Source organism: Macrosteles quadrilineatus, unplaced genomic scaffold (genome assembly GCF_028750875.1).
Source record: "Macrosteles quadrilineatus isolate MER2022 unplaced genomic scaffold, UCM_ALF_1.0 Scaffold_3__2_contigs__length_128488019, whole genome shotgun sequence".
NCBI lineage: Eukaryota > Metazoa > Arthropoda > Insecta > Hemiptera > Cicadellidae > Macrosteles > Macrosteles quadrilineatus.
Genome location: NW_026542596.1, coordinates 98,004,273 through 98,024,449, shown reverse-complemented (window position 1 = coordinate 98,024,449; position 20,177 = coordinate 98,004,273). Strand labels below are relative to the sequence as shown.

The following is a 20,177-nucleotide window of genomic DNA, read 5'->3' as shown; positions in this document are numbered from 1 at the left end:
TGAATAAGTAAACTACTACTGCAGTTTACTTATTCTCAGTAAGATAACAGGGGAATTTCAAATGTATAGTTTTTGGAATTTTCTAAGGAGCCATTTACAGCACAATAACGAATTAGAGTACTAAATAATTCGTTTATTATATGCCATGCGAAATTATTTCGAAGTAAAGAGCAAAAGTTTATGTTTTGAAGTACAGTGGGTTGAAGGTTTTAATAGGGGAAACCCTTTTAACCTATGATACCTTGTTCCTGTAGTCCAAAGATCCGCAAATCCGCAAGAATGTAGGTTTTCACGTTTTTCCCAAATTTCACCAAAATTGAATGAATTTATGCTAGTTATCGTGCTAATGTATAATTCTATTTACATGAATTTTGAACGTATTAAGTTTTAGGCCTATGAGGACATAAAAAAGAAAAAGTAAATTAGTCCCATGCCTAGGTCTTACCATGGAGACCTATGGTAATAGATTTTTCCTTATATGGGAAATTCGCTGAAAGGGGAAAAATACACTTATTGATTTATCTTTCTTTATAATGTCAAGAATTATTCCATAATTTAATTGTTTTATACAAATCAGAAATGTTATTCAAGTTACTTTCAGCCCTCGCGTACTTATAATTTCACCCCGTGATTATATAATGTAAAACGTCAACAACCATTAATATCAATTACTGACTCATCATCTTCCAAAACACACATATAGCATAAAGAGAAACAAAATCAGCTGTTTCCTAAAGGTAAGCAGGAGGTGGTGATGACGTCACTTAGGGTGGTGGGGTGTACCACCTTACCAGCCCATTGTTGCATTGTTGAACACTTCCTGTGAGACTCAAGTTCAGTGCGCCTCTGGACGCGGTTCAGGCTACTTGGAGGACTTACCTTCGTGAACCACAACACCACGTGGTTTTGTGACGAAGATTTACCACAGAATTTATCAACACGTCCAAGTAAGGTGAGCTAAATTGTGTATTGGTTTATATTTTTATATTTACTTAAGATACCGGTATTCAAAACTAAAAGTGTTCAAAACTGATTTTGATTGTTGGAAAAAATTTAGCGATGATAAAATCATACCTTACTAATATAAAAAATTGTTAAATTTGATTTTTTGTGAAAGTTTCTTTCACATGAAAACTATTTGACTGATTGAGTTGAAATTGTGTAGGAATAGAGCAAAATATAACATAATTGGCATTAGTCCTATCTTAATTTAGAAATCCTCCTAGGACTCTTAAGTTAGCATGTTATTCTTATGAGTGCAATTGCTATTAGCATAAATATATAAATCAGCTACCTATTTAAAATTCTTTTGATAGTGTTTTATTTACGTTTGTTTATAGTCTTCTGTAAAATTTATATAATAAGCTATATGTAGGCCTAAATGTGTTTCAAAGTAAACTCTTCTACAGTTGAAGATTTGAGGTAAAACGTTCTTTATCTTATGAAGCCTCAATACCAAGTGGTAGATTTTATTGCTTGAAGCTGTACAGTATGTTATTATTTTAGATTTATCGTGCCTTAGATATAATTTTGAGGAAAGTATTTCAGGTCTTCACTTTAAAATACGTTGTTTTTTTAAACCATATACCATAGTTACGGCATTTTTTAAATAGTATCAGTAACTCTTACGCCGTACTATGTTTACACTCCTTACCTGGGTTGGAAAAAGTGTACAGTAATAAGAAGTAAAATAAAGAATTTTTTACTAAAATGAGTGACTATTTCATACAGCAGAATTCCAGAACCGAATTGCTCAAAATTGCTACCTCTTCTCGTGAAACCTTGTTTAACACATTAATATATTCTCTTTTACAATCATTGTCTCAATTAATTGTTGGTAATTGTGAATTTACCTGATTCAAGGCCACATGTATACGTGTTATGTTTACCAGCTTCGGTTTGGGTTGTTCTTGTTAAGGTTTAAGTACTTCCTCACCTTAAGATGGGATCGGGTTTTAACTCCAAAAACGTTCGTAAAAACGTTGTTTTTACTTATCGTAGTGAGGAAATACCTCAATAATCCCTACTTGTATAGTAATATTCTCAGAGAACTGTCCGTCACCATGGACCTACACTGCATGAGCTCTGCAATGATCAAAAGACATCGAAGATTGAAGATATAGCTCATATAGTTTATTCTACACTTATTTTGCATTCATATTCTGTTTACTTAAATACAAAAACTACATCAATATATCACTGCTGTGATTTTGTATTGTTATAGTCACATGGATAAGCTTATGATGACACCGTGTTAAAATAGTGCATACAAAACAATATCTTTATAACTAGCATAATACGCTGCTGTGTTTGATTTCATAGCTTAAAATAAACGGTATCAGCAATCTGACACATACTTTCTCCCTTAACTTGTCAACGACCTTTATCATGGGTAACCGATGAGTGTAGCTAACTATGATATTTAAAAGGCAAAATCACAAAAGTTGCATAAACTTTTGAACCTTAATTTTTACAGGAATGAGGGGTTGAACAATTTTGTTTAGAATTATAAGAACAAGAACAGACAATTTTTGATAAGAGTAAGTTTTTTCTGAAAAATTCATTTTTCCTTTTTTCATGGGTTTTTATGAGAAAATAACATAATTTACAATTACTTTTGAACCGTAATTTTCACAGAAATGAGAGTTCTGTCATTTTGTTAAGAATTGAAAGGGCTAAAACATACTAAATTTTTACCAAAATCGTTCGGGCCATTTTCGAGAAACCCCGATTTTCCGTTATTTTATGGGGTTTTATGGGGAAATCGCCATTAAAAATAAAAAATTTCAAAAAAATGACAAAAGTGGATTTATTATAAATTAGGATCTACAAAACCAAATTTAATCAATATCGGACCACAGGTGTAGTCTGTAGCTCTATACACATTCACACACAGACATCACTTCGAAAATCAATCTAAGGGACCCAAAACGGATATATCCACTGAAAACTCATACTCGAAAATTTTCTCAAAAACAATACTTTCTCCATATACTATGGTTTAGGGGGATAAAGTAAAAGTAATAGAAATTGTAATTTGATAGCAATAAAACTAGCAAGTGAGTTATATTTGTAATTACTATTTAATACGCAGTAGTAGGCCTGAGCAGATAACATACAGTACACCGTCCACGATAACTCCGTGGTTGCGGTTAGGTGTTAGGTGATAGCTTGGATATTGTTGGTTTTAACCGACCACATACATCTCATCATTGCAATCCCCTATGACCTCTGGCTTGTTCATGTGACTTATACATACTGTTGCACTACTTCAGAAAAAAAAGTAAAACGAATTTATGTTAATAATAGATATTTTTATAAATAATGACGCATAAGGGTTGAACATTAGAACTAAACCATTCGTTGTTCGTACTTAACTTTTTACAAAGAGTATTTAGCAAAATTAATTATGATAATGTGCATTAACCACTGAAAATTACTTTCAACAAAATCTTATAGAACAGTTCTGAAACTGTCGGATTTTTTAAATGTGAAACATTCTATATGTTTAATTAGGTATGATTATTCTTATACTTTAAAACATCAGGTAATTTTTGTAAAGAGGTGGGTGCTCAAATATGAATGAAACTGAATAAAATTATGTTTTTATAGAAAATAATATCTGCTTCGTTCTCTGCAAGAAGGAATTTAATTTAAGTGACGAATGAAAGTTTTCTTCAAGACGACGTAGCTTCCGTCCTACTTTTCTACAGTTTGTATAAGTGATTTTTTCATACTTGGTCTGATAAGTATGTATATTCTAGTTCATTAATAATGTTATGCTTATTTAGCACAATCTTAAACATTTAAACTTAAATAAACATCACAGCCACCGTTCAGTTCTTTTTAAAACAAATACAGTGATAAATTAAAATAATTTTGTTTGAATGTTATTGGCCATATAAATCCAAAACATCGCTATTAAAATGTTAATAGGTTTTCTCTATTTTTTACCTTTCTTCCCCTATACCATAGTATTATGGAAAAAGTATTGTTTAAAAAAATTAAAACTTCTTCGTCTAGAAAAAACTGATAATTAAAACCATCAACGAGTAAGCTGCTTTGGATTTATGATCAGAATTTCGTTCAAAATCAAAATTGGCGACAACCTTTATGGTTACAAAATAAAAATCTGAAACCAGTGAGAGAACCATCTTAGTGTTTTCTTTTGAATGTATTTAAAAAAAATTACAGTCTACAATTCCAGTCAATTAAAATCACCAATAACTTAAATATATTATGTCATATAAATTAACAAACTCTTAACACACATTTAACAGAAAAGTTAAACAATTTCAACTTTTTACTAAGAAGTGTGTTAATAGTTTATTTTTTATAATTAAATATATTCTGGGAACTTAAAAAAAATCCCCTAAGCTTAAAACTCATTCTAATAAATAATTACTTTCAACAAGAACAATTATTTTGATGGTCTTTTATGAAAAAGTAGGGTAAGTCTTCGAAAATCTAAATTCTAAATTGTTAACTAGCTAGTTAAAGGTATTAGATTTGTAATTAAAGAAACTTAAGTTTAATTTTGACGTAAAGACTACAAACTAGAACACTTGTTTAGCTTTGTCCTTGGAATATCTTTCAAACAGAACAATGTCTCCTCTCAACGATAGGTAGAGACTGAAGGCTTCAGTGATATGTCCAAACTCCTGTACCTGACCAACGAGGACGTCCATCGTCTCGAAGAAAATTGTTTGCTTTTGGTCGTCTGGAAAATGTAAAAGTTAATCAAAGTGGTTGCTGTACCCAAAGCTTCAAAATCATCAAAAGAATCAAGCATAAAACTGATTGGCAGTTAAACATAGTGCAAGATCTATCAGAATTCAAATCATGAAAACAATTTCAAAGTTTAAGTCTCAGAAAAAGTATATAAAGGTAAAATAAGATTTGTCTTCTTTATAAATACTGAGATGGACCTCCTATCTCAACTTAAACTTTAACGGGTTTTTTTACTTAGGCAGAACATAGTGGAAACAGTCGTTCATAGTGTGAGCAACGATTGAACTTTTAGTTTGGTATGATATAAGTAGATCAAATATTTGCCATTTCGGTGTCACAAGGTACGCGTTAAGTAATAAAATTAAAACAGCATTTTCCAAAGTAGGCTACTCACTTTCAGTAGCTTAATTTGATTATTTTTTTTTATCTTCTACTTTCCGGATCAAAATAAAATTAAAATATAATAATAAGGAAAGGATTGAAAAACTATTACTTTTACAATAATTTACTCATTAAATCAGTTAGTGCAAGACTAAGTAAACGATACGTAAATTGACATTATTTAATGTATTAAATACTTAAAAACAAATCTATTATCACAATATATGCCATTCAAACCGAAGTTTTATTTCATTAGTGATTGAGATATGTAATGACATGTCAGAAAAGCGATCGAGAATCATATGATGATATGAATCTCTCTTTAAAATTGGAGGAAACCGTTCAGCCTGTAAATGACAAGATTCATAGCAAATTGTTTGTTGGCAAGACTAATTTCTGGATTTAAAGTGGATTCTTTTTTAAAAGTCTTAAGACCACCATAAGTCTATAATATATATAATTGCTATTTACGTTACAAGTGTAGTAAGAGCGTTTTTATATCACGCAGGTGAATATTGTACAACGAGCGGAAGCGAGTTGCATAATTCACCTAAGTGTTGTAAAAACGCTCTTGCGTAACGTGTAACGTACAAGATTATACCTGGCCCGAAAATATACAGGGGGTTACGTACAATATTGTTCATTATCCATTTCACTCTTCTTCTATCAGTAACGTTCTTTTCACCGAGTTGTTTACATCACGCTTGGGATAGGGAAGTTTAACATGGTGGGTTGGTTAAATAAGAAAAAAACTCATTTGCTTGAAGCAAAATAATACTAAAATCACAACAACGACACCATCTCTTCTCATTAAGTGGAATTTATACGTTATGTGTTTCTTATTCATAATCTTAGCATCTTCAAAATAAATCTGTAATTCCCCAAACAAACCTACAACAGCTCTACACCAATCGTCTTGCCAGGAAAGCCAGGAAAGCCCGGGAAACCATTTTACACTGACATTTTTTGAAACGGAGATTCTTGTGTTTTCCGCATTATTTAGGTCTTGTGTTTCTATTCCGTCTTCCTTCCCCTAAGTTTCCATTAGTTTTTTTTTATTCTTCGTTTCACGTACAGGTAATGTATAGGGTAACCACTAAATTTATAGGTTATAGGGTATAGTTAAACTGCAAAACACCGGAAATCATCAGGAAAGATAAATTTTATTTTTATTTCACTAAAACATATTTACAAAATGTTACTGACCTAGGTTTTTACCGAAATACCAATACTGAGCTGAACTAACTACTGTACGTTGACCTTTTCGTATGATAACATGTATCAGGAAACCCGAGTTAAAAGGGGATACAAAGAAAACGAAAACGCAAAACTAATTTACAATAAATGGTTTATTAAAAATGATTTTACAGAAATAGAAATAGAACAGAAAAAATTAACTTTTAAGATTGTTTCTCTTGCCAAACGGATTGTAACTTGTCACTCTCTTCACAAACCCGTCTCTATTCCAGTAGAAGTTGAAAGCCCCCACGATACGAAGGAGTTCTTGTCCAGTCAATACAATTGGGGACAAACACATCATTTGTTTGGGAGTTGGATCCTGTGCTTTAACAAAATAATATTATGCTTCATACTGTATCCTAATTCAATTTCTTAGTACGATTTTATTCTTACACATTGCATCTTCACATTGAACATTTTTATGAGGAGCAAATACGAATCAAAACAAAGCAAATATTAAATTCAGTTGTGGTATTTGATCGAGGAACGAATATCATGGACTTTTGTGGTGAACCAGCATATAGAAAAAACCAATATTATTTTAGCCTAAGAAAGATGTTGAACAAGACGTATAAAACAACAGCAGCTCAAAGAATTGTGGTCACTACATCACTTATTTGTATAGTTTGCCATTAGTGGAAACTATTTACAAGTTTATCTTTAATAAAATCATACTTTTTACATTGCATAAAATCCTAATGAATATCAAATAATCATTTGTTTGCGTGCTGTTGTATCTGGATCAAGATATTATTTTTTATCGCAAAATGAAATTTCATATTAAAATTGATGAAACAAAATGGTGACTAATAAATTGGTGATTATTAAACAGTATTTCATACACACAGTGTACGTAGGATGAGAGCAAATTTTTTAGATTTCTGAAAGTTTAAAAGGTTAAATAGGAACATGCTAAAACTTATCATTTCATTGTCTCTTGTTTTTTACTTACTTCTACTCGCACATTCAAAATATATTTCTCAAACCACCAAACAGGGAAAAAGAAATGTCATACTTAAACTAGGGATTGTATAATTTCTTAGAGAGTAAATAGTTAAGCTGGAAATTACTTTTAGGTTATGAAGACTGTGTGTATCAAGTTGCGATTTTGTTCACAAAGACACTTTTATTCTATCTTTCTTCTTAACTTTGCTGCTCTTTGAGCCTCTCTTTCCCTCATTTCCCTGTACACTTCTTCACGAAGCTCCGGGGGGACGATTTGCTCATAATCCTTGACCGGATCGTAGGTTTTAAAGAGGCTTATTTTCCCTTTCTTCTCAATGTACAATGTGAAGATCCCTCCCAGAGCATTGGCCTCTTGGCCGTCAGTTACGACGCAAGAGAAAGTGGTAAAATATGCTTCTGATGGCCAATCATCACCTTAAACACATTTCTGATATTGTTCTTTTTTACATTTCATATAGTTTATCTCACACTTCTCTTTAATCTAATGGGTTTAAATATTTCCACAAGAACTACATAAAATCCGTAGGATAGTGTTTTCTTGTTTATTCATTTGCGAAACTTGTTTAATGAGTTCGTGCTAGCCGATTGTCTTCTGAATCAAATGTTAGGCAATTGTTAGTAAGTCAAATGTTAGGCAATTGGTAATAAAATTTAACTCATCTGTACTGAAATATTCTTGTTCTATATTTTAAAAACCGTGTTGCCTACGTAATCCTTGGTATACAGTATAAAATGTCTTGTTTGATGAACTACTGAATAACAACAAGAATAACTTATACTTTCATTTCCTCTTAATCTTCTAGAAGTATTTTACGTTTGTCTAATTAGCTAATACAGATTTGTTTATTTTTGTAACTTGCTCCTAGTAAATAGAAAAATATATGTAACAATTTTTGTTTTGTATAATACTAAACGGGGTTTTTTTTTTGTGCAAACGTCAAAATTGCATGTGGATATTGAATGTGGATATGTGGAATTGATCCCGTACCTTCCAAACTAAAAGCCGAGACACCAAAAAAATGTGATACTATCTTTCCGTTAAGTTTAGTGGTGTTTGTTAAGAATTCGTAATCAAGGATAATAAAAGGTATTTAAGGTTTAAAACTAATTCAGGGTTCAATCAGAGCGATTCGTGTTTATTTACGGCTAAAAATTAAGACAATTTTAAACCAGTTAACTTCCTTACGTACGCTTTGTGACATTTTATGGGTAAGTTGAATTAGGTAGTTCTGCCAGATAATTCAGCAAAGTTCTGTGAATTCTAATTAAATTGAGGTTTACGTCAGTAAAGATCTTATTTGTGTCAGGATATACAGTGTTCCTATTATACCATCAACCAACTTTTAAATTGATCTATGAGGGCCAGGATTCTTTATAAGATGTATTAATTTATTTATAATTTAAAATACCTATCGCAAGTTATCCTAATGGAAACTTTCAAGGTATTTTCTAGGAAATTACAATATTATGTTTTATTTAAATGTGTTAATACATCAGAGAATAAATAAAGTCCTGATTTTCTCACTAAAATCAGTTTTTCAGTGTTCAGTGTTTTTTTTTCCTAGGACGCTAGGCACGAGCCTGGGATTGTTTTTCACATTACTTCAGGCTAGACCTAGGGGTTGCGGCATTGTCACTTAGATAAAATCCATTGGTGACTTGGCGGGGATCGAACCCGAGACCTCACGGACTGAAGTCCCGCGCTCTTAACCACTACGCCAGCTCACTCCCCCATCCGTGTTCAGTGTGAACAGTTTCAGTGTTCTTTTGGCCTTCAGCCATTTGTTGGATAGCACCATAGCACTATTAAATTATAGCTTTAACATATGGAATAATAATAATGAACTTTCCGGCATATGATCAAACCAGTATCCTTAAGGTTTGAAGACGAGCATAACCACTTGGCTACTCAGACGGCTAAACAAGAAGACAACATGAAATATCATTGGTTATACTTACACGCCCAGTCAATGAAGGCTATCTCCACACAGTTGTTGTTAAGTCTCTCATGGTCCTCGACTGTCTCTGGGTAGACAGGTCCCTGGTGCCTCCACCCTCTCCCCTCGTAGATCCTTCCATCTCCTCCTATCAGGAAACTTGCAACAAGAAAAAAGAGTTTAGAGTAAACTTCTAGCACACATAGGTTAATAACACAAAGGTTAAACCGAAATTGATAGAAATATTCTGTTTGTGGCGTTGATTCAAAAATATTTTTTATATTTTAACCCCCCTAACAGGTTTTTTTTCAAATAGCAATTCCTATTGAGTGACCCCTCATTTTGAACGATTTGTCAAAAGAAACACTATGACGCAAACCCGAGATTAATATCTCACCCCTAGTCAAAATTGTAGTTATTCCAAAATTTGATTTACTGTATGTGAAAAAGCACTAATTTCACAAATATGGAAACAAATCTGTATTTTAAACCGAAATAGATACCCCCTACCCCCTACCCTGTTAGGGGGGTCAAACAATTTGTTGGTGTAAAAAAATGCGGAACCTTTGTTAAGAATCAATCTTACAAACAGAATCTTTCTATCTATTTCAGTTTTAAAAATACAGATTTGTTTAAAGACTGGTATTTGTTAAACATTTCAATACTTTTAAAGGTCATTCATTTTATGGTTTTACATACTTTTTATTACTGTGTAGGCCTATATTACACTATATTACATAAAAAAACGTAATGACTACATTACGAATCTTAAAGACTGTTCCGACTACAACACCTACTACAGACTGTTTCGTCATCTATTGAACTAACTGCATGCGTTTATTATTGAGAACCTTATTAAACACAATATATTTCAACTACTGTACCACATTAGATAATTTTATTACATTACAATCAACATGCAAACTGCTTTCTTATTAGCTGCACCAAAAGCCTGCCGTATCAGTGCCACATCAACTACACGACTAGGCTATTGTATCGATTACAACATCGCCTACATAACTGACTATACTACCCAGTAAATTACCGACTGTAGTACAAATTAAAAAATTACCTACACTACTAGACTATATCTAGATTATTAATTACAGCACCAACTTACGAACACTTAAAATAATAAAATATTAACATTTTGTAATACACCCGGCACCCGACAGCCGGTTGGATGTGAAACAAGCTAATACGGGATCGGTGACGTCTGCACGACATGACATGTCGTCAGATTGTGTCGTGGTCGGTTAAACACTCCGGCTGCCGTGTACTAGTCGAGGGATGCCGGGTGGAGTAGTAGCAACCTGGCTGGGTTAGGGATCGCCTGAGAATCAAAAGGTGGCGTCCCCATCTCGATTTATAATGATATTGATGATAACATGGCAATCTACTACCACCAACTGCATTACTGATTCTGCATACTACCCTACCGACACTTTGTACATTTCACTACCCTACCCCGAGAGTCTTCCTGTACTTACTTGTGGGCAATGTCCGGAAGTCCACTCTCGACATGCTTCTTCTGAATCATCCTCACTGCAGTCATGCATTCCTGAGGACTCGAGCATGGCGGTGTATTGGTCCAGGCGGCTACTACATTCTCCACTGGGGTTTTGAGAGGAGTCATGCCCTTGGGGAACTCAGGGTCTGCCTTCCACATCTGACGGGGTATGAACTGCGCGTATTGGCCTTCCTTCCGCGCCATCTCGACCTGCAGTTGTGGTGGATTAATTTGTGTGGTGATGACCTTTCAATATTAATAAAACTAGACATTCCATCCACATGTTAAAGTTGTCACCAGTTTTATGTATAAAAAGCATCTAAGTTGATGTGAGCCACTGACAGACAGTGCTGATCTAAATTACTCATTTCTGTCGGATACACGAACAGTTTTACCTAGTTAAACTAATGAAATGACTAATTGTAAGCAACTGTTATGGCCCGCCAACTTGGTCAGCAACAAAATATAAGGTAGAAACCAATACTAACTCAACAAATATAAACAAATATAAGGGTTTTTTATTGGCAATGGCTGGTCTATATAGATGGGAAGTCTACTTCAGTATCCAATAGTCAATGTCATGACTATGTTTTTGGAAATTAAAAAATATATAATGCAATTATTGTATACGCAAAATTTGGGAAAAATTTGAGTAAAACCATTGATTGCTTTTTATGTCAAATTATAGAAAAAATAACATTCTCTCGGTTAACTTTGCAGGATAGTTATAAGTGCACGTTTGATTTAAAAATGTGATTTAAAAATTTTAAAATGACTTGTGATCCTTTTCCCTTACGTAGTAAAGAATTACAATTATTTTAAATAATCCCCTTTTATATAGAGCATGGAGGTAACTAATTTTATTACTTTATGAATAAATGTTTAATATTTAAAAAGTAATAATATTTCGAAACACCCTGTATAGAGTGGTTTAATACACTTAAAACTAGTCCCAATCGATTTAAAATAACTAAAACCGTCGAAAACCACACCTCACTCGACCTTAAACGTAAAATCAAAATTATTCAGGAACAAGGGCCCGTCGGAACAAAAAGGGCCCCAAAAAGGGCCTTAGGATGCCCAAAATTTTGGGAACTCATTTGAACTTCATTTCTCATATAATTAGTAACATACGGGTGAAATTTCATGAATGTACAAATTTTGTTGTTTATATGGAGTGTTTATGTATTATTTTACCTGTACTAATAATGTTATTTTACTCACAATATAGGAAAAAGTGCTTACAATTTAACCACTAAGCTACTATTTAGTAAGTATGACTTATTCCATTATTTTTCCTGTACTTTTCAATTCACACAGTCACATAAACACATTCTCACACTTAAAAGTGGTAAAAAATAGATTTTCACTATTTAACACTGATATATTATATAAAACACAAACGGACTTTCAAAGTAAAACCAATGTAACAATACAATACTCGAACAGGTTCATATCTCAAATTCACATAATGAAGACTTAAGCGATAACACTGTTCTAACTATCAAGACTAATTATGTTATCTAAATTGTAAACCTATTTTATGTTCACAGCACTTGGATCAATTTTTGTCTTTTGTTACTATACTATGAATATACTATACTTCTGTTAATGTACACCCTCTAAAACAGTCTACGCAAATGTGGTGGAAAACATCTGGATAGTAAAGCTATAAACCTATAGAGCAAACACAAACTAGTTCGACCAAAATGTAATGTTAATTTGCAATCTAAATACATGAATAAACGTGTTCCTTGTAAAAACTAAACCTTAGTGAACGGTGTACCTATTTGTAGATAATCGTACGTAAGCAAAACATGTAGAGAACTAAATTGATAACACCCTCAGAGTTTGTTTACAAAGACAATCATTACAGCTCATTTTGTACCACTAATGGAAAACACTCAACGAAAGAAAAAAAACAACTTTCTATTTGTACGTTTTGCAAATGCCTGTCATTCAATTTTACACTTCAGATTCAGAATTACCTACAAATTAATTCAACGATGTTTTGATTAATCTATTATCCTTGTGACAGATGGGTTCTCTGACGCCCACAGGACACGTTTGGGCGTTCCTGTCTGTCGGCGCAGCAGTCTTGTGTTGCTCCGGTTGTTATCTACCCTACTGGATACAGGTAAAATAAATAACTAGAACTTACTCATTTCTTGACTAAAAACCTCCAGAATTGAGAAAAAATGTCTTTAAAAAGTGCAAACCATTAAATAAGGCGTTTCTAAAAGAGTAGAAGTTGTTGTAACGTTGATGCATATGTTTCAGGGCAAATTACTCGGCAGAGTGGATGCTTCCTTCAACAGCTTCAGAAGATGCAACTTCCCCAGGAGTTCACCCCAGGGAACAGTAGACATCGTCATACAATGTGCAAGATACTCCAGGTACTCATGAGAATGTGGAAGAATATCAAAGCTAAAAATGTTAGCAGGGATCAACAATTTAACAAAATACTGTGATTCTTTTCATATATTAAAAAAAGTAAATTTATAATATCTGAACACACTTTACTTGAATGAGAGAGAATAAGATTTCGATGACAAACCACAGAGAAAGTCTACATAGGCAGAGACTGCCTTGTGCACGTAGATTAAGGAAAGTTAACTACATCGGTGGACATTTGTATAGTGATAAAAACTCACGATTGGATTACCATTTTTTTTTTAGGTATCCTCTGAAGCCATCTATTACCAAGAGCATTGATAATTAATTAACGAGGACTTTAACTTTAATCAAGGTCATAAATAGTTAACAAACGTGTTAAAAATAATATTTACTGCAATCATATAAAAAAAATATTTAAATTGTTGTTACACTTAGTCAATCATGTAAGGTTTACTTTTCATTTATTATATAAGGCTGTAACTTTCATCAAAGATTTTCTATAAAATACTTTCCAGTCAGGTTAGTTTTCGATCGGGATTAAGTACCAGTGCGATTGGTTGGAATTGAACCAGTTATACAAATGGTCTGCATATAAATAATACCTTTTCACATCATTTCGTGCATGAAAGTTTCTTTAAAAAAGTGTACTTAATTTGTAAAATTAGCACGAGTTTTTGTATTTCCTTTTTTTAAGTTATCGAGGAATTATATCGAAATTACATACCCCCTTATGCACTCCGGTATGATTTCTTATACAAATTCTTAGAAGCCCATCACTTTATATCTACATACCAAAAACATTTTAATATTTCCATATTTACATTTAGTATTTCTTCCTATCCACAGATGGAAGGACATCCCCAGTGTATGGTGGCAAGCATCTACAGTTCTGGTGGCTGTGGGATGTGTCCTCAGCATCATAGTGGCAGTGGTCGCCACGTCAGCATGCTGTCTTGATCACGTTATCCATACAACCACAGCTAAGCTAGCTGGCTACATGCAGCTGTTAGCAAGTATGCAATTTCAGTAGTCTTGCAAGGGTGTGACACATTAAGGCAAAATTTACTCACACAATAATTAATCATTGTGTCTCAAAATCTAAAGAACTCAGGTGTAACTCATAAATGTAACTTTGGATATGATTTTTAATGGGTGGGAAAGTTAATTGACTGGCTTGGCTAATGTGTGAGGTCCGGGAATGAGAATAAAACAAGAGTTACTAAATGAATTAACAATTTATTAATAAAAAGAGAAAGATTAACTCGATCTAACAAATACAATAATAATATATACAATATACAATTTCAATACAATAATATAATTATACAATTACAATAATACAATTTCAAACAAGGGAAAATGAATCAGCACAGTGAATAATCAAATTAATAAGGTAAATAAAACTTTATCTTAAGGGGAGACGGTACCTTTTCCTGTTCAATGCCTTTTAAATGGAGATTCTCTATAAGTTCAGGTACATATATAGCGGAACATCCACTGAACCTACCATACTGATATATTGTTCATCTATTAACCACATCCATATAGGCCTATTTAAGGTAAACCACCTTTTTAAGAAACACATGGACAAAAACAATATTTTCAAAGTTTTCAAAAGTACCAATTTTTTGTCATTAAAAAATTTAAAAATAATCTTGGATATAAAAAAATTACTAATTAATAGAGGTTTGGTTTAATGTACTCGCCAAATATTCAAAATTATGCATGCAAGTCTTTCAACATTTTCAATGTTTTATTCTTTTTTTGCCCAAGGTCTGGTGGTGAGTGGAGGGGTGGCCATCTACCCTCTAGGTTTGGACAACAGGGAGGTCAGGGATTGTTGTGGTCCTGGTGCACATGCCTTCAGTCTGGGTAAGCATAACGGTTTGTGTATCTAAACAATCATTTGCAGGAAAACGTTACAATAAATATACAAATATATCTACAATGAAAGTATTGAAACGTATTGTTTGTGTATAGTTTATAGTATCATTACTTGTAGAACAGTTCATCTAACGATTTATGATGCCTATAACATTAATATAGTGCTAGTTGGTGCGGTTTAAAACTATAAACTTTAAATAAATTAATAAAATATTGTTTTAAGTTTAAAACGGAACAAACGAGGAATATAGAGATATGTTGTTAGTGCTTACTATGAACTTAATTTGTGTAAAAAATAATTAAGAGATTACACATACTTATATTCAAACATTTGTTTTAGGAACCGTTCTAGACAAATACAGCAGAACCTCGATAACAAGTCGAAGGGAATAATCAAATACAAAGGTTGACTTATCTAGGTTTGCAATAACGTGTAATTAAAGGACATTTGCAATCAAAGGTTTATGAAAATTACTCTCTAAGGACATGTTATCGAGGGTCTTATTGAGGTTCTACTTCAATTAATTGTTTTCTGTTACAAAAGGTAACTGTCGGGTGTCCTACTCAGTATACCTAGTCGTCGCCGCACTTCTGCTACTCCTCGTATGTTTCTCCCTCAACCCCATGATAGCCAGAAGCTGACCTTCCCTGCCCTTGGGGTTGACCTCCAAGCTGCTCATGGAGACATCCACCCAGCTATAGTGTCCCAGGAAGTCTCCTACAGGATGCCACATCCGTTGGAAGCTATAGAATTTCTAGCTGAACGTTCAACTCTTTCTCAGTGTGCATCTAAGAAAAGAAATCAGCTTGTAAAAAAATCCGAACTGGAAAGTATTTACAAAATTAATATTCAAGCTAAGTTTGTGGAACGTTTGATAAACGAAATGATTTTTATAGTTCCTGAGTAGGCACAGTGAGGAGTGCAGTGTCTCGATGATCGGACAATGAGTGAATTTCACTTTCCGTGGTAAACAATCTTCGTAAATATATTTTTCTGGTTTTTATAAAGCTTTTTTTAGATAGTTCATAACGATTGATGTGCCGCAAAACTTTACAAAGTGGTTAATTCAACCGATAGAAAATGTACACCTATTAATTTAAAAACTTGGAAAGGTTCTGGAAAAAATATTAACAAACCTGAATTTCTAAGAGGACTTTTATAGGTACATAGTTCAATTTGTATTAATATGTAGCTTATTTGTTTTATTTAATAATTTAAAAATATGTACATTACTTGGAATAAAACTGTTGTAAAACTTAGAAAATGTAAAAATAAACTAAATGTACGAATATATATATTAATTATACTATACTGAGACATACTGTTACTTTCTGTGTGTAAATATCTGCTTCTTGCAATCCCTTGAGTAGTTTAGCCTATAATATAGTAGTGAGGTAAATTCTTAGGGTTAAAAAATCCCTATTGTTTATAAAGGAACAAAGGGCCTCAAATAGATACAGAGAGTAGCTTATTTAATAGACAATATATAATTCTCGATTCTACAATTCGATTTGAAATAAACATAAATCAAGCTAACGAAGTAAATGAAGAAGAGAAAAAAGAATTATGATTCTACCTTTGAATATTTCAAGCAAAATTTTGAAATTTCGAAAATTGAGGTGATTGGATTGTTTATTGGTTCTAGAGGAACATTATCAAATTTGTTTGTGAACTTTTGGAAACAATATGATTTGGACAAATCCTTTTTGAAAATTATTATTCATGAAACGAGGTTCATTGGCCATAATGAGAAATCATCTATATGGCAAACATCAAAATTAATCAGTCTTATAGCTGTATAATCCTTCGATATTTTATGTGTACTATTTTTCTGTCATTGGCAACCTTATTTTTTAAGGCAGAGATACTGTATTTATTTTTATAAATAAATTCTTTTCTCTACATCCTACAGCTCCGAAGTTTAAATCCCTGCGTTATCTGTGAGGTTTAAACCTATAACAATATAGCGTTACAAATAGTAAAAAACGTAAAAAATAATAGTAAGTTTCGAGAGAAGCTTTTTTTAAGAAACACTATGGGACTATAACAACGTGTTCTGCTTTAAGCTAACTCTCATATGATTTTTAAATGTGATGGGAACGTTACTTCAATTATCATATAAACGTGAATCTGAACTATATATTTTCTATCTCTACGGTAACGACTCATAGCAGGTGATGGGAATCAATGTAAATATATGCCATCGCTATTGCCTGACCCTGAAAAGATTCTTTTCCACCTCCTACTTTAATAACCAAGTCAAGGCCAGGTCGGAATAAAGTGAGGGTTGAAACGGAATTTTGGCCCGTGTGAACAACTGACTTATGGTGATGACATAATTAAAATAAACTATTTTAATTCGGTAAATATATCTATTAAGGCAATCCATTGAAGTTATTATCACACTCATTACACCATACCTTTATTTTAACATACAGAAAACATTTAAGATATCATTTTAAGACAAACCCTCGAAGATCATATTTCTGTGGTAACCTTTTCAATCGTGAAAATGGATTAAAATATGACTGTAAAAAAATACTAACATACAATCCGATCTTATCTAATCTTAGTGGAGAATTTTGTATTCGCTTTTAAGATGTTGGCTTTTGAGAGTGATACCATTGACTGTTGTATTAATAGTCTAAGGGGGTAGGTAACTATCAGTATATTGCAAACCGTCAACAAATTCTTATTGAAGTAATTAATTGTAGAAATTTGTTATTAAATTTCTTAAGAACAAGAACAAATTTTTGAAAAAAAACCTAGGCAAAAACCAACATTGCTGATCTCACTGGTGTAATATAAATAAGAAAAATGTACAGATTTTCTAGTTCAAATTTTCTAGATCATAATAATTTGTCCTTTTGGAAGAAGGGGGTAGAAGTATATTAAGAAACAAGATCAAAATATTTGAATAGCTACAAGAATTTATAAATGTAATTTTTTTATTGAGAAAACTGTTAGGAAGTTACAAACCTTTTATCATTCAAGCCATTCTTCTGGAACATTCCTCACACATGACACCTTACAACTCCGACTAAGCCTTGTTTGACTGCCACTTTGACATAACACGTCATATTGCGTGTATATGAACTGTCGTGCGACAATCTCTTTCCGCCCCAAGGTGATTATAAAGAATATAAATAACTTTGTTACCCAATACCCGCAATGTACTAACACCTCCACACAGAAAAAGTACAGTATTTTATCATTTAGTTGAATATTTTACTATTATTTTAATGGATTCTTGGGTTGTGGCTTTATTTGAAAAATTATATCATACAAATATTAACTTTTGGCAAAAAACAATGAAAGTTTACTATTTTAGCTGGTTTAATCTGTTTTGGCACAACAATAGTGACAATTTTAAAGCTCGCCTTTATATATCTTATTGGAGGAAAGTACTAGTTTAATTAGTTGGGTTCGTTAGTTACTTGAATTCTCACTTAAAATCTGTCTATATTTTCATAGACACAAGCCTAGATCTTTTATAAGAGTTTGTTCTGTGAAATTTCACCCCTTTGTTAATTAGCAACTGCAACAGCACCAGCACAATGGATGTGTTTATTACCCAGAAAGGATGTGACGTAACTCAACTGACATCCTGGGTGTCTTCCTTCTACATTTCCTTCAACAGTGAGATACAAATGAATGTTAAAGTATTTTATACTCAATGGAAATATTCCCATTCTCCTTTGTTAACATTGATGTTGTTAGTAATGATGTAAAGTATGATTAGAGGGAAATATAATGATTAATATATGATAGCTATATGGCTATATAAACTGAGCTAAATTATGAAATATTTTAGCTGAGGTCCAATAAATAATTTTGTCTGTGAGTTTAAAACAAGTAATATTATATACACCGGAAAGAATTGATTGTACAAATGTGACATTTACTACCTTATTAAAACGTAAGTAACTTTTAAGTGTTCTAAATTTGGATACAAGATTTTGTATTTTAGGGTGCACTTTGAATTTTGCACCTTAATGCTTGGATACAATTTTACGAGTAGTATTTCAAGGAAAGGTGATGTTTGAAAAAAATGTTTGGTGAAGTGAAACTAAGTTTAAAATCAGCGAAACGCCATCAAACAAAAACCGGACGTTGACACAACTCCTTAAACTCCTTATATTCAGTGGTTCAGTAAAGATGACAGTTCATAAAGTAGTTTGTTCAATCCATGCCTGATCTTTTAAATCTAAATTCTTACTTTACTACAGCTCAATAAAGTGTTACTATACTTTATTAGCTCTAAACGTGTTACTGTGTTGCACGTTGCACGCAACCTTTCGTGTCTTTTGACCTCTATACGTTAACTGTAAACTCCACTGTGTGTTTTGGGATGTAATAATTAATTTTTGGACAATCATATTGGTAAGTTCAAGAACAGAGTGAAGTATGATGGTGAATTTTTGCTTAGGTTTGATACTTGTTAAATTTATAAAAATAGGTCACGCCTCAGCTTATTCATTGAACAGTAAAGCTTTGTTTTCATTTTTTTTACAGTCACACACTGTAATCGTTTTTACTAAAACTGATGTATCTTGATTTTATTGTGCATCCATTAGCCATGACGGTTTTGTGTTTGATATATTACATTGAAAAATCTGTAGATCGTTGAAAATGTCATTAGGACGTTAAGAAGAAATCCTACAGAACGATTAGCAAACATCAGGAAGTTTTCACGATAAAATCTGGGTCTAGAATATTATTTCCGAATTAAAAACAAGAATAGTATATGAGCACAGCCTAAACTGGAAATCATGTAAGAAAAGCTCACTGGGAACTTCTTAGTAGTCAAATGAAGAATCAAAATAGGTTAAATATATTTTTAAACAGTAAGAAGGTGGAATTGTACAACGAAGTCGTTTGGACTATATGGCGGTGCAAACGAGATCATTAGCATATTTGAATATATTTATTACTATTGTTGTATATTTATTACATTTTGTTTTATGGGGGTAAATCGTTGCTTTCAGTAATTCCAATCAGCTTTTAATGTATACTAATAAACATTTTTCAGATTGAAAATCCTAAAATCCAACCGTTAATGTAACAATACACGAATATACGAAAACAGAATAATTGTCCTAGATAATTTGAAAATGAATAAGTACTTTTG

At 32.5% G+C, this 20,177-nt stretch overlaps 2 protein-coding genes across 3 annotated transcripts; one reads left to right on the top strand and one right to left on the bottom strand.

Annotated features, from left to right (window-relative positions):
• Positions 1-864: 864 nt before the first annotated feature.
• On the top strand, positions 865-16,159 carry LOC128990893 (LHFPL tetraspan subfamily member 6 protein-like). The gene is made up of 6 exons (XM_054413535.1): positions 865-952; positions 12,803-12,901; positions 13,045-13,160; positions 14,008-14,174; positions 14,935-15,033; positions 15,590-16,159. The coding sequence occupies exons 2-6, from the start codon at positions 12,803-12,805 to the stop codon at positions 15,685-15,687; spliced, it is 579 nt and encodes a 192-aa protein (XP_054269510.1). The 5' UTR covers positions 865-952; the 3' UTR covers positions 15,688-16,159.
• LOC128990892 (peptidoglycan-recognition protein LF-like) lies at positions 4,548-12,095 on the bottom strand. 2 transcript variants are annotated; one of them, XR_008490568.1, is made up of 5 exons: positions 11,989-12,095; positions 10,745-10,974; positions 9,277-9,413; positions 7,422-7,731; positions 6,535-6,675 (listed from the first exon to the last, which is right to left on the bottom strand). XR_008490568.1 is itself a non-coding variant. In XM_054413534.1 (4 exons), exons 2-4 carry the CDS (start codon positions 10,966-10,968, stop codon positions 4,557-4,559), a joined length of 525 nt encoding a protein of 174 aa, XP_054269509.1. In that variant the 5' UTR covers positions 10,969-10,974; positions 11,989-12,095; the 3' UTR covers positions 4,548-4,556. The 2 variants fall into 2 exon arrangements, 1 of the variants encoding a protein (XP_054269509.1); XM_054413534.1 differs by lacking the exons at positions 6,535-6,675; positions 7,422-7,731 and adding an exon at positions 4,548-4,720.
• Positions 16,160-20,177: the final 4,018 nt, after the last annotated feature.